The sequence below is a fragment of the Rhipicephalus microplus genome, chromosome 1 (assembly GCF_043290135.1).
Source record: "Rhipicephalus microplus isolate Deutch F79 chromosome 1, USDA_Rmic, whole genome shotgun sequence".
Lineage (NCBI taxonomy): Eukaryota > Metazoa > Arthropoda > Arachnida > Ixodida > Ixodidae > Rhipicephalus > Rhipicephalus microplus.
The window spans coordinates 137,913,253-137,927,326 of NC_134700.1; the positions used below are offsets into that span (position 1 = coordinate 137,913,253).

The 14,074-nt window shown below is 44.8% G+C and overlaps 1 protein-coding gene across 1 annotated transcript in view; it reads left to right on the plus strand.

Moving 5' to 3' along the window:
• Positions 1-437: 437 nt before the first annotated feature.
• Positions 438-14,074, plus strand: part of LOC119177842 (transmembrane 9 superfamily member 2-like) — a 38,068-nt gene continuing 24,431 nt past the window's right edge. The window contains exons 1-3 of the mRNA XM_075887420.1: positions 438-625; positions 7,474-7,541; positions 11,219-11,312. Coding sequence (XP_075743535.1) covers positions 443-625; positions 7,474-7,541; positions 11,219-11,312 — 345 coding nt within the window. The 5' untranslated portion in view covers positions 438-442. The remainder of the gene's footprint in view (positions 626-7,473; positions 7,542-11,218; positions 11,313-14,074) is intronic.

Here is a 14,074-nt window from a genome sequence, read left to right on the forward strand (position 1 = left end):
GTACCCAGCAATTGTGCTTGTAGCAGTTACCAAAGGAGTGTTTAGAAAAGGCTTTGAAAGGCCACTCTTCCAGCTTTCACTGTGACTGCACTGCGCGTTCCGAGCAGGCCTGGCCCTTTTTTGTTTTTGTTTTCATGTAGTGACTGTCGTAGCTTAACCTGTTGACAAAGCTTATTCAACTCAACTGAACCATAAGTTGGGGCAAAATGTGCAAAGGAACTTGGATAAATAAAATGAATGCGCAGATTGGGTCAAAGTTGAACCAACGATAATCATCATCGTTGAAGAATAAATGCGCAGACATAGTTTTGTTTTGTCGCCAAGATCTTGGCTAATGCCCACAAGGAGGATTGGCCACATTCATACATAGCCACGCAGACATATGTTTAATAGGCGAACAAGAAGGCAAAAGAAGAAGAAGAAACGTTCGCGAATAAGCTCGATGGGCCTGCCGAGTGCCGTGCAGGCGTTCCCCATGGCGGCCGCAAGCAAGCCATCGCTGCCGTCGTTGGTGCTACTGTTGCTGCAGCTGGGCTGTTGGGCACCGGGGGCGGTGGCCTTCTACCTCCCGGGACTGGCGCCGGTGAACTACTGCAAGGGTGACGCCACCACCTCCCAGTGCCAGGTACACGCGCGCATGCGAGAATGAGGTATAGTGACGAGGCTATATAGGTTCATATGACGTTAAAGAAAAGCACGAAGTGGATACGTCTTGATGTATTAATCCACATCGCGGTAGTTACTGAAACACTGGAACTGGCTCATGAAAACGGATGCAATAACTGCGTTCTTAGACTGAATCTACAGTTAATTTGTGTAGAGGACTGCAGCTTTCATTGACTACTATTTCAATAACGAGTGAGATAGAAATGTTCCCATACATAAGCCAACTTCAGTAATCACCATGTGGATGTATGATTATTATATATCCACCTACTACCATTACAACTCGCCTTCTCCAAACACTATTCACATAAAAACAGCGCCAAAAATGGAGGACAAGAGAAAGAAGGGGACAGACAGTGGCCCTGACTTACAGCGGCACTGACTTGTCCTCTGTTTTGGCACTGTTTTTGTGTAAATTGTAGCTGTCAAGACTTCATGGTGCGAGTTGCCGATGATGTAAGCAGGGACTTCTCCAGAATTTCAAGCGTTTTTTTTTTTGGGGGGGGGGGGGGCAATGGGTGGTGATAAGTGTTTGCTGTCTGTAAGAAGGGATCGCACGGTTTGTGTGGATTAATTCTGGGGATTTTCGGGATGCTGCTAGGGGTATGTTAGGGAGCTGTCGGGGCGGGACGAGTAAGCCCCGGATGCCATAGCTAAATCTCACAGTCAAATATCGGATTTAATATAAACGAGAACTATTATACAAATAGGTTCATTGAAACAAAATTGCACCATCTCCCCCTAAAGGAAAATCATGAGTAGCATGCGAAGCAGTGCATGGGTTGGCTTAAAGTTCCGTTAACCACGGGCACCTTGCCCAATGCTAACGCGTCCTCGCAAGTCGAGCACGTTCTGGAGGTTAAACTAATAAACCTCCCTGGTTCTGGCAGTGCTCGGGTGCCGTAAGGGTGGCCACACACACCGGATTGAGCTCGACAATAAGCTGCTTCGATCTAAAAGGCAACTATACCCGCGGCGACAACTTCTCTTGGAACTGAAGGCAAAGCTACATGGGCGGAGCACATGTAATATACGCGAAGTATACGCGCTCCCATAACGCGGTGGATAGTGACGGGGGCGCACCGCCATCGTTTCATGTAGACGCTGACGCCGCTTAGCGTTTGAGGTGCACGTAAAAAAGGCGGGACTTTCTCGGGCGTTCAAAAACGCGAAGTCACAACTAATAACTATATGCGACTATCCTAATGGTGGAAGCTGCGCGAGGCTGTCCCAAATGACTCCATGTCGAAAATAGAGGAGGAACACTTATATTTCACTTTGAAAATTCGGGCGCTATTGTGGAACCACAGTAACTGGCGGTAGTATGCACGTGATTTGGCTCTGTAGCCTTCGCTTCAATGCCAAAAAAGTTGATGGCTGTAGTGTACATGTTCGAGTACGGGCCTCAAGACCATCTACGTTCGTTTGGTACGATATGGTGTGCACCTTGCACGTTACGTATGTCATTCTACAGGAAGATTATAGAATTCGACATGGCAGACTTTTGAATCGAAGTGGTCGCGTAGCTCTCGTTGCCAATCAGAGCTCTCAGGGCAGTGATTTTGACGAGATCGCAAAATTTTTCGTTGTCCCTAATAATCACGGGGCAAAGAAAACTTTCTTCTCTATGCGAATAACAACCAGAAACACGAATTGCATTTGTCCCACGCCTTTTATCTGGTACGTGTGCTCGGATTCAAGCAGCTAAGTTTGCTGCTGTAGCTGTTTCAATATCTTTTTTCTTGTCACTGGATCGTCATATATGGCAGTGAGCAAACACAGCAGCTTTTCTGATCCATAAACGTCGTCTCCCGCGGAATGCTTCGTGCTTTCGACGCTTGTACATACGCATAAGGCGCGTTGCATTGTACACACACTGCTGTTTCGGTGTCGGACAAGTCCGCACTAGTGTTAATGTTCGCTAATGTGTTCAGATGTTCACTGAGGTGTCAGGAGTTGCCAGCGATGCTACTTCACCTGACAATACGCGGCATTTAGCGAGCAGTGAACCATCTAGGCCCGTAGCCAGGAATATTTTTCGGGGGGGGGGGGGGCAATTGCTGGAAGCCTTGAAAACACCTATTTTTACTATTTGTCTTCCGTAAAACACCCCGCCGATCCAATTTATTTTTGAGGGAGGAGGGGGGGAGGGGAGGGGGCTTTTACAGCACCGCCCTCTGGTACAGTGGCTACACCTGGCTATACGGGCCTGCAAGCATTTCCGGTGTTACAGAGATCAAAACCGAAACCAACGCAAGTCACCGGCTGGTGACCGCAGGCTCAGCAAATGTTTAGTTCAACGAACACGAACTTGGGCACTCTGAGCGCTTGATATCGATCGCAGAAAAAAAAAAAGACAAATGCGTTTTATTAAAAATCACAGAAATAAGATCGAAATTTTCTTGAATATTGTGAATCCCTTCACTACTGGGGTGGCGCATGTGAAATTTCACAAGCTGGTTAACCAGGTTGTGCAATGTTAGAAATATACAAAACATGAAAGACACAAATAATTAAAATACAGCTAAAGTATAGCACTGCGCATCCCTGTATTGGCATGTAGAACGTACGTAAATTAAAAAAAACTTTGAAAATATTTTATTTCTCACTCTAGTGCGCGTCTAGCAGAGTGTCGCAGTGGAAGCGTGCTGGGCCCATAACCCAGAGGTCCGTGGATCGAAACCACGCTCTGCTATCAATTTTTTATTTAACTTTGTTTTTAAAAAAATTTTCTGATATTGTTTTTTTTATATTTCAGTGCTGCGTTCTGGTGATATTTTCATTGCCATGTTCCCTCTACCTGAAAAAAAGAACATTTTTTTAAACACCACGATCCCACAGGCTCCTGTGCGTGACAGGTGAGCATGCTCCGCATGGGAACTATTGAAGGTCCCTGGATCGTAGTTGTCCCCATAGGTTATCGGACATGTCCACTTCGGCGAAGTGCATTCACTTAATCGAAAAAGCCGCAAGGTGTGACGTCACGGAGCTCTTGACCACGTCGACGCACGAACCCGCCAGCACATTCCTATCGTAAAGGAATAGTAAAGCGATGGAAGTGGAGGAAATGTACCATAACAGGACTCCTAAACAAGCTTGACAAGTCTGATGTTGCGTTTGAACGTGATGACATGTTGGGAGAACGATTCAGGCAATGCATACCGTTCAGGGTGGTTGCGTTCAACCTAATTCAACGGCTAACGGGACTAGAGTTTGTGCAGGGCCTTTGAGATGTGCGTTAATAAGGGGATCTCTGGGGGCAGCATTGGTTGCTGTGAAATGCATTCTGTACCTCTCATTCGTGTGAAGAGTTGTTAAAGCTTCGTAACGTTAAAATGACGTTGCCGGAGAAAGACCGGAAACAGGAGGCGCGCTACTCGCCGAGCTCCACCAAATCACTGAAGGCCTTCGTGGACAGTCTACAAGGTGGACATAGCGGGAATCGCGCCCCAGGTCGCGATGAACACCGACACAAGCTACGCAATCGACAAGTATTCTTTTATTTTTACCCCACCAATAAAATTAATTACGCGCCTCAAATTCTCATTCATGTTGATAGGAAGTTTCCGAATAGGGGCCGTAAACGTTTGGGGCCCTTTGCGTATGCACGGTTTGAATCAAGCAGGAGCGAAAAGCTTTAGAATAGGGTTTGTGGTGCTCTGGATACTCTCCCAATTCTTGGTTATGTCACTTCAGTGGGTGCCATCACGTTTGTCTGACGCGAAGCTTTTGGGGCAGGCTTTGGGGGTCCCGCTAAATTCGAGAAATAGCGTCCCCAACACAAAACTCAGACGCAGTTTGGGTTATGCGCATGCACAGTGGCCTTGACGCTATTTGTTTGCTTCCCCAAACTTTTGGGGACCCTACTTGAAAAATTCCTAATAATATTTAAAAAGGTACTAAAATGAATCAATGAATTGATTTAGGTTCATACATTGAACTCTGAAAACTCTAACGTGGTATAACATTATTAATAAAGAAAAGCAAGGTGAAAGTCTGATTTTGAAATTTAGCGCTGCAATCTCCGCGAGCGACGTCACGGATTTCAAGTTTTTTTTTTGTACATTTCATACTTGGGTGCCATTGGTTCAGCGAAGCACTTTGACATTCAGTATCTATGTCTGTGGCCCACTTGGAGGACGATGTATTGGGAAGCGCTTCTAACCTAGTGGACGCCGTCGAAATTTACTCTATCATGGCGACTGGCGTTGGAGTTTTAAGGTCGCATAACCATTAGACACCCACATCTTTTTGAGCATTCTTCTCGCAGAAAGTCTCGCGGTTTTGGTGTTGTGAAAGAGTGGTTTACTACTACGAGAAAAACTATCGTTCTGTTTAGAGTTTATTTAATTACTGGGGTTGCACTAAACAACTCACTGCGGTACCTCGCGTCTAAGGTGTAGGAGTGTTTACACGTCGAGGAAGCTAATCGATTTCCCGTCAGGCGGTCGCATGTCTATAAAAACGACATTAAGAAACAGCAACGAAATGTAGGGACCTGGGCATCATGGTTTTTTGGGAAAGGGACCGGCACACAATATATAAAGCTTCTGTCCTTATCAACCTAATCGGATGTTCATCATTTTCTCGAAAAGGGGATTGATTATCTAACATGATCGGCTATGTACTGGCGCACTGGCGATGACCCCTATCACGATAAGCCACCCCAAATTAGCTGTTTAGTGTGGAGGAAGCGCAGAAGTATAGAATACATACGTATATACCTATCCATAATGCATATATACAACTCTTGCCCGTGGTGCGGGTCCTAGCCTACACTGCCCAAGTAACACAAGAGTGCGACGAACAATATCGAGCAGTTCACCTGTGGCACTGACCTTGCCTGGTGAGCCCTGGGAGGCCATCCTAGCTGTTGCTGATCTTGAGGCCCGCAAGGGCGTCTTCAATAAAGCTGGAGGGGTCACGAGGTCATTTATGTTTTGGACTGGGACCTATATGATGACACTCTCAGTTTATTCCCTTATAATCAATAAATACCCATTCATTACTTCACTTACCATGCTTGTCTCTGGTAGACACCTCAAAGATGCCGCGAAAGACATTGGGTGTTGTAAACTTCCCTATATATACACGTTAAGAAAAAAAAAATCGAGTTTAAAAGAGCGTCTTTTTCTCTCCCCAATAATGACAATTTTCTGGCTCGCTTGCGTTTCCTTTCTCGAAAACTGTGCGCTCGCTTCTTTCTTCTCAAGAAGACTGTGCCACGCTGACAACGCGAATGTCGTTCGTGATGTGCAAGTATACGGGCACACGGGGATGGAAAAGGCACGCAAGACAAATGAAAATTATTGTTGAGGGCAGAAAGACACCCGTTTTAGTCGCTCTTCTCTAATAGTGTATACGGACAAAAAGGAGTATTTGAGCCACCATCCTGCCAAACAATGAAACGTTATCTATGTCGCGAGCTTTCCTTGCGTTATCACCGCGCACCCGATATCTATCGGCCACGAACGGCGCGCGGCCATCAGTGAGACATCGCACTATTGATAGCAAAGAAGCACGACGGACAGTTTTCAACAATGGAAATGTAAGAAGCCATGACGATTATTGCAGTATGGGAGAAAGACGCCCCAAATATTCCCGTCGTGGGGAGCTGCCAGCACAGTTCACTGCGAAGTACCAACCGCGCCGTATTTCGATCACCACCTGGCGAAGTAGTGAAGTGCCCACTATAGGTGTCTGCACGGCGACATTTGGACATTGTAGACGTTGCAGCTAAGATGTTGTAGACAAGGTAGCTCATGATGATTCGAATGATTTGTGGTTGAACCCTTAATTTCTAACGAGTTGGCAGCTTTAAGCCGTTCATTTGTTACGCAATCAACTGGTGTGACGCATGATGCGATAGTTTATTTCAGCCCTTCTGCCACGTACTTTTAATTACTTTGTGTGTGATGAAACGCTAATGATGGTCGGTAGCCGCATGGGCGCTCCCGGTTGTTCCAAGACAGCACTCTTGGTGCCCGGAACAAACGGTGCAGCGAAACACCTTTCGAGCCAGCATTCCTGGCCAAAAATAATTGGGTGAAGTTCAGTCTTGTCCGGTGTCCGTTGTCACGGCTACGTTCTGGAGCAACGCTCGGGTAACATATAGTACAAGTGAAACACAGAAAAAAAGGTTTAACAATAGACTAACATCAATTATAACTGCAGCGGAACAGTATAAGACAGTTACAAGCGCAATCTATTTACACTTGTCGGCGACTTCAACGTATACACAACACATGAACCTGACCTAGCTTCGCGCACTCACACTTCGTGGAGATGCGTGGACTTTTTAGTTCTGGGTTATAGCAGAAAACAGTCATTTTCATTTTTTATTTTAGTTATTATTTATTTTAGGTAAAACACCCACCTCCATCAGCATTTCAGAGAAGGGGGGGCGGGGGCGAGCCCCTAGGGCAGTACCCCTGGCTACGGGCCTGGCCCAACGCAGTATTATGTAATGGGTGTGTAACTTTTTTCTTGGTCTTATTGTTACTTTCTCACACCACTCAGTTTTGTTAAAACAGATATGAAAGCATAAACAAAGGGGACGGGTAGGGCTGTCGAGAGTTGACTCAGAACTCTCGTCTGCTTCTGGGGCTGGCACGATGCGGCTATAGTGCGTACTTACGAAGTACTTTGCGTTAAATTAATGCAGGAAAGATTCCTCCAAAAATTGGCTTCGTTGATTGTTATGTAGAGCATGCCCACGCACTGAGCAGAAAGTGTTGAAGAACGCGAGCAACGTGCGACTACGAGTGCATCATGTACTAACAGTGCACATTTCTTTTCGTGTCCCAGTCGAACGTCAGCCTGTACGTGAACCGGCTGACGTCGGACGAGTCGGTGCTGCCGTACGAGTACCACCAGTAAGTGCTGCGTCGTAGAGTAACGAGTATTGGCGCCTCCTACTTTTAAGCGTAGAGCACTTTAGGGGGCGCGGCTGTCGTTTTCTGTCGTCGTCGCATGGCGTGACGCTCCATGCGTAGCATATTCAGCGCTTGCTCGGGCCAATTCTTATAACTCTTATTCTTAAAACACCTCGATAATCATAGTTGATCGGGCGCTTTCGCCAAGAAAAAAACTCTTCTGAAAAAATAAGAAAATAGTGTGCTTGGTGTAATGCAGGCAGAACCACGTATGAAAATAAAAAAAAGGAACCAAAGATAAGATATCATCGTCATCAGCCCGATTACGTCTACTGCAAGACAAAGGCTTCTCCCATGTTCCGCCAGTCAACTCGGTCCTGTGCTTGCTGCTGCCAATTTATACCCGTACACTTCCTAATCTCATCTGCCCACCTAACCTTCTGTCTCCCCCCGCTTGCCTTCTCTGGGAATCCACTTAGTTACCCTTAATGACCAGTGGTTATCCTGTCTACGCACTACATGCCCAGCCCATGTCCATTTCCTCTTCTTGATTTGAACTATGATATCCTTAACCCCCGTTTGTTCTCTAATACACTCTGCTCTCTTCTTGTCTCTTAAGGTTACACCTACCATTTTTCTTTCCATTGCTCGCTGCGTCGTCCTCAATCTAAGCTGAACCCTCTTTGTAAGTCTCCACTTTCTGCTCCGTAGCTAAGTACCGGCGAGATACAGCTGTTATATACGTTCCTCTTGGGGGATAGTGGCAACCTACCTGTCATAATTTGAAAGTGCTTGCCAAATGTGCTCCACCCCATTCTTATTCTTCTAGTTACTTTAATCTCGTGGTTCGGCTCCGCAGTTATTACCTATCCTAAGTAGACGTAGTCTTTAGAACTTGAAGTACACTATTACCTATTTTGAAGCGCTGCTCTCTTCCGAGGTTGTTGTATACTACTTTCGTTTTCTGTAGATTAATTTTAAGACCCACTTTTCTGCTCTCCTTGTCTAACTCCGTAATCATGAGTTGCAATTCGTCCCCTGAGTTACTCAGCAACGCAATGTCATCGGCGAAGTGCAGGTTACTAAGGTAATCTCCAATAACTCTTATCCCTCACTTTTCCCATTCTAGGCCTCTGAAAACCTCGTGTATGCACGCGGTAAATAGCATTGGGGATATTGTATCCCCCTGCTTTACACCTTTCTTGATTGGTATTTTGTCACTTTCTTTATAGAACACTGTGGTAGCAGTTGAATCCCTGTAGATTTCTTCCAGGATGTTTATATATGCTTCGTTGACCCTTGATTACGCAGTGTCTGCATGACTGCTGATATTTCTACTGAATCAAACGCCTTCTGGTAACTTAAAAAGGCTATGTATAGTGGTTGGCTGTATTCTGAGCACTTCTCTATTCTCTGATTGATAGTATGAATGTGGTCGACTGTTGAGTAGCCTGTTCGAAATCCTGCTTGTTCCTTCGGTTGATTCAATTCTAATGTTGCCTTAATTCCGTTAGCAATTACCTTTGTAAATAGCTTGTATATGACGGAGAGCAAGCAGATCGGCCTGTAATTATTCAAGTTCTTGTCATCTTTCTTATGTATTAGGATAATGTTAGCATTCTTCCAAGATTCTGGTAATCTTCCCGTGAGGAGACACTTCGTAAACAGGGGGGGGGGGGGCTAGTTTTTTTTAACACAATCTGTCCTACGTCTTTCAGCAGATATGATGTTATCTGATGCTCATCAGAAGCTTTGCCTCTTTGCATTCCCTCCAAGGCTTTCCTGACTTCTTCTATCATTGCTGGTGGGATGCCATCTAGGTTACTGATAGTTCTTATATAAAGGTTGTGGTTGTCCCGGCTATTGTACAGATCTCTGCAAAACTCCTCCGCTATTTTACCTATCGTATCCATATTGGTAGTTACTTTGTCTTCCTTGTACCTTGGTGCATTCGTCTGATTTTCGCCTATCCCTAGTTTCCTCTTCACTGCTTTGACGCTTCCTCCGTTCTTCATAGCGTGTTCGATTTTCTCCGTGTGATGCCTTCTGCCATCGGATACCTTACGCTTAATAATCAGCTTCAAAAGCTCTGCCAATTCTATTTTGTCTGTTGTATTTGAGGCTTTGATGCTTTGACGCTTCTTGGTGAGGTTCTGAGTCTCCTGGGACAGCTCGGCAGTCTCCTGTCTATCTACCGTACCTCCAACGTCCCCTGCGCACTCGGTAATGATTCTCGTCAGATTATCATTCATCGCATCAACGCTAAGGCTGGTTTCCTCGATAAGAGCCCAGTACTAGTTCTGAAGCGAGACTCTGAATTCCTGTACTTTCCCTCTTGGTGCTAGCTCATTGATTGGCTTCTTGCTTATCAGTTTCTCAAGACAAGATACACAAAGGGTGAATAGAAAAAAAGGAAGAAAAATAGGAGCAAGGAAGAGGGAGAAATTGAAAAATAGAGAGGAGTTGATAAATGAAAAATTATAGAGAAAAAAGACAGAAAAATAAGGCCGGCAAAAGAGGAAAGGAAAGAAAGAGAGGAGGAAGAAAGAAGTAAGCCGAGAAGAAACAAAGTAGGCTGCCCTGCTCTGCACTTCCCTCGGGCTTGGCACCCCTAGCGCTAAGCTGCCTTTTGTTTTTTCCCTTGGCTGGCTCGCACGAAAAATAGCTATTTTTTTTCATGCTTTTCGTAAAGTGTTGCCACGTGCAGCTGGCTATTTGTCACTTTACTAGTAACAGTACCGCGCGGTAGAACGCTAAATTGTGTGTGTAAAATGCTATGAAACAAATGCATGCCTGGTCCCATGTCCTCAACTTGTGCTAAAGCACGTTGTCGGGAATTATCAAATAATCTTAGTTGTTAAAGTGTAAAAAAATAGCGACAGTTTCTTCTATCGAAAGAATGTTATCAACACAATTATTATAAGCATCAATAAAAATAAAATGATGCTTGAAGTGCCAAGATCAGTAGAATTACGAAAGGCGCTACAATGCACTATGAACGAGTCCCGAATAATAAAGACCACCTGGCTTTTTTTTTTCAAATGCTTCTAAATCTATGCATGCAGAAGTATGGATGTGATTATTTTTTTTTGTTAAATTTCATTTCTTCTGTTTTGTATTAACACGCTGTTGCGAATAATAACGAATGAATGCTCAGTCACACTACCACAGGGACAGTGACTTTCATAGATATCATGCGGCGGCTGCATTTCCGATGGAGGCGGAAATGTTGTAGGCCCGTGTACTCAGATTTGGGTGCACGTTAAAGAACCCCAGGTGGTCAAAATTTCCGGAGCTCTCCACTACGGCGTCTCTCATAATCAAATGGTGGTTTTGGGACGTTAAACCCCACAAATCAATCAATCAATTTCATAGATATCAGACGCGCATGAGGGCCTAAACACAAGTTCTGGTGAATGAGGTAGATGGATGAGATAGAGAGCGCTCAGGAGCGTCAATATTCGAGTAAAATCGGGATATATTGTTGGCCTGAAACAAGTTGAAGCACTTGGCGTAGGATGTGGTGTGAAAAATAACTTCGTAGAAGAGGAGTTGGTTACACCATCACAGCAGGCTTCAACCACAGGGTTGCGATGTTTTCGAGAGTTATATTTGAATTAGAAAATGGTTTATTCAGTACAAGCGACCTGTCACCAACCTTGGGCTCCTCTGTGCAGCTTCGACTTCTGCAGAACCAAGGAGCCGGTGTCGCCGGTTGAGAACCTCGGGCAGGTCGTCTTCGGCGAGCGCATTCGCTTGTCGCCCTACAAGGTAAGCTCGCGAGCTGCAATTCCAGCTGACAGCCAGCCACGTCTATGCGTCCGCAATTTTACTTGTTTTCTGGTTATTGCCTCGGCTGCACGTTTTCTTTATTTATTGTTATTTATTTGTTTAATGTTGTAACCCAAATCACGCCATTAGACATTAGCGTAGCGAGGGCATTACAGCACTTTAAAAGTTTGCGCAGCATGAAAACGATGGCGAATTAACGTTATTGTAAACAAGTTAATTTCCTGATGTGCTTTCATGGCCATTACCCACTGTTTTCTCCCCTGAGCATCTATGACGTAGCTCGAAGCTTTTGTAAGAGTTTTGATGCGTTCCGGCTGGTGTAAGAGAGAAAGTGCAAGCGTACAGTGAAGTCATCTAAAAAAATATTCACTCCAGAACAGTACGCAAGAGCAGATGCGATAGTATCGTGACGTTACACACATTATGTTGCAAAGTCGGCCGGTCCGTAGCATAAGCAGGCTTAGAAACACAAATATCGAGAATTCAGCCTGTGTATTGCGCACTGAGTGCTCACGTAAATTCATGCATAGCTATGCCAGACAGACAGTGATTATTATAGGACCATACAGGCTTTGTATGCATACCTCAAACTTGTGATCTTATACTACAATTTCTTTTGCGCAATCTTATGCTCGACATAAGATGTTTTACGTTTACTTATGTCACGTAAGGAATACATGATGTTGCGTATATATGGCGTGAAAGCGTTGCTGCTTTTATCAACGAAACAAATAAAACTCGCTGCAGCTCCCGTTGAAGGGGCTGAGAGCTTAGTCAAGACGCTCTATGTACGCCAGCTTTTTTTTTGCAGCGGGGCTGTTTTAAGCTTTTCGTTGCGCCAGTTCGCGTGAGCAACCTCAGAAATCACGTATGTGCAAAGCAGCTGCTAGCATAGTGTACACCCATGGATAACATGGTACAGCGAAAATGTGGGAAAGGGAAGTGTGGGTGAAGAGAACTGGGAGGATGAGGAGGAATTAAAGGAACAGCTGGGAGGTTGAATCATCGCATAGGCTTGCACAGTTTAGCAAGGGGCAAGTAAAAAGAGTGGCAAGAAGAGGTGAGAGGATAAAACATGGCATAGCCATAACCATGTACGGATGGCATATCAAGAGGATGGAAAGGCTAAGAAGTGAGAATGAGGGCGATGGAATTAAGGCTTGTAAAGGGGGGAGTTGTTAGGAGGCTAATGAGGAGAGAGGGCAATAGAGATAGAGATAAGTAAAGATAGATGAAAGAAAAAATAAAAAATAAAAAAGAAAGAAGAAAAGAGGATTTGCAGGACGTAGAAAGACAAAAGTACTTTATCTGCGTTTGTCAGCTGGCGGGGATTTCTAGATGGCTGCGTTGTTAAGCAAGGGCTGACTTCTGGTATTGTTGGTACGGCTTATATGAAGTGTTTAGCGAAGGTTAATTGATACCTGAAAAACGAAGGGCACAAACGTACGCTGGCGCTTACTTTCAGCGAATGTTTCGTTTGAATTCGGATTGATTGAATTATATGATGGGTTTAACGTCCCAGACCACCATACGATTATGAGAGGCGCCGTAGTTGAGGGCTCCGGAAATTTCCACCTCCTGGAGTTCCTTAACGTGCGCCCAAATGTGAGCACACGGGCCTACAGCATTTTCGACTCATCTAAAATGCAGCCACCACAGCCGAGATTCAATCCCGTGACCTGCGGTTCCGCAGCCGAGTACCTTAGCCACTCTAGATTACCGCGGCGGGGCCGTTTGGATTCAGATCGCACTTATTTACACATTGAAGTACCAATATTCCCGCACGTGCAGGAACAGTTGCAACAGTATATGGTTGCATGTGTGATCTGTAATTAAATAACTGGTTGAACGTGATCATCTGTTCCTTTTGTCTTTTCAGGTAATGATAATTCTTCGTTAAATATTTCATACTCCGCTGTTTACTCATATCACGCAGGCGTAGAACTGCTAATAGTATTTTTTTTCTTGCCACTGACGTTGTATTTCAAACATGCGCAACAAGTTAATCAATTGAAGCTTTGAAGTGATTACCCATCTTGATTATTCAGCTGCAACAACAGTGCAGCGGTATCACCTTATAGAAGTGAGCATACGATGCAGACAACAGATAATGCCTAACCAAATATTACTATCACGTGGAGAGAAGCAGATATGACGATCATAGTAATTTCTTTTTTTTCTTTCTTTATATCCTGCCCTTCTCCTAGGGCCTTTTTGTCCTCAATACCTTTCCCCCATAGAGAGTAGCATGTAGGCGCCTTACATAAGCCGGCAGAATTCTAATTCATTAAAGAGCCCCCCCTCTCTCATTTCATGTCGTTCTGATAACGCACGTTCATCTTAGAGGCTTCTTGTGCGCGTATTCACAGCTGTCCCAATTTAGGCAATGCATTTTACCATTCGGCCAGTCACTTTTTTCATTTTAAAAAGCGTGCGGCGGCTTTCTACCGCCTTGCCTTCGTTTATTCAACATGTATACAGCATTCGCTTACTGAGACGCTGTTGCCTCGCTGCATCACTGCCATTCGGATATCTCTCCAGACACATGAATACAGCTGTCGGCCGTACTCTCCTCGAGGCATCGAGTGTAAGCCCATTCACGAAAGTCGCAGTGTGCATCTATGAAATAGGGCTGACACAAGCCTCCTTTCCACACAAAACGAAGCCCATTGATATATTGAGGTAAGCCTGGAATCCGCAAAACATATTGAGTTAAACATTGCGTTGTATGACTTGTCAAA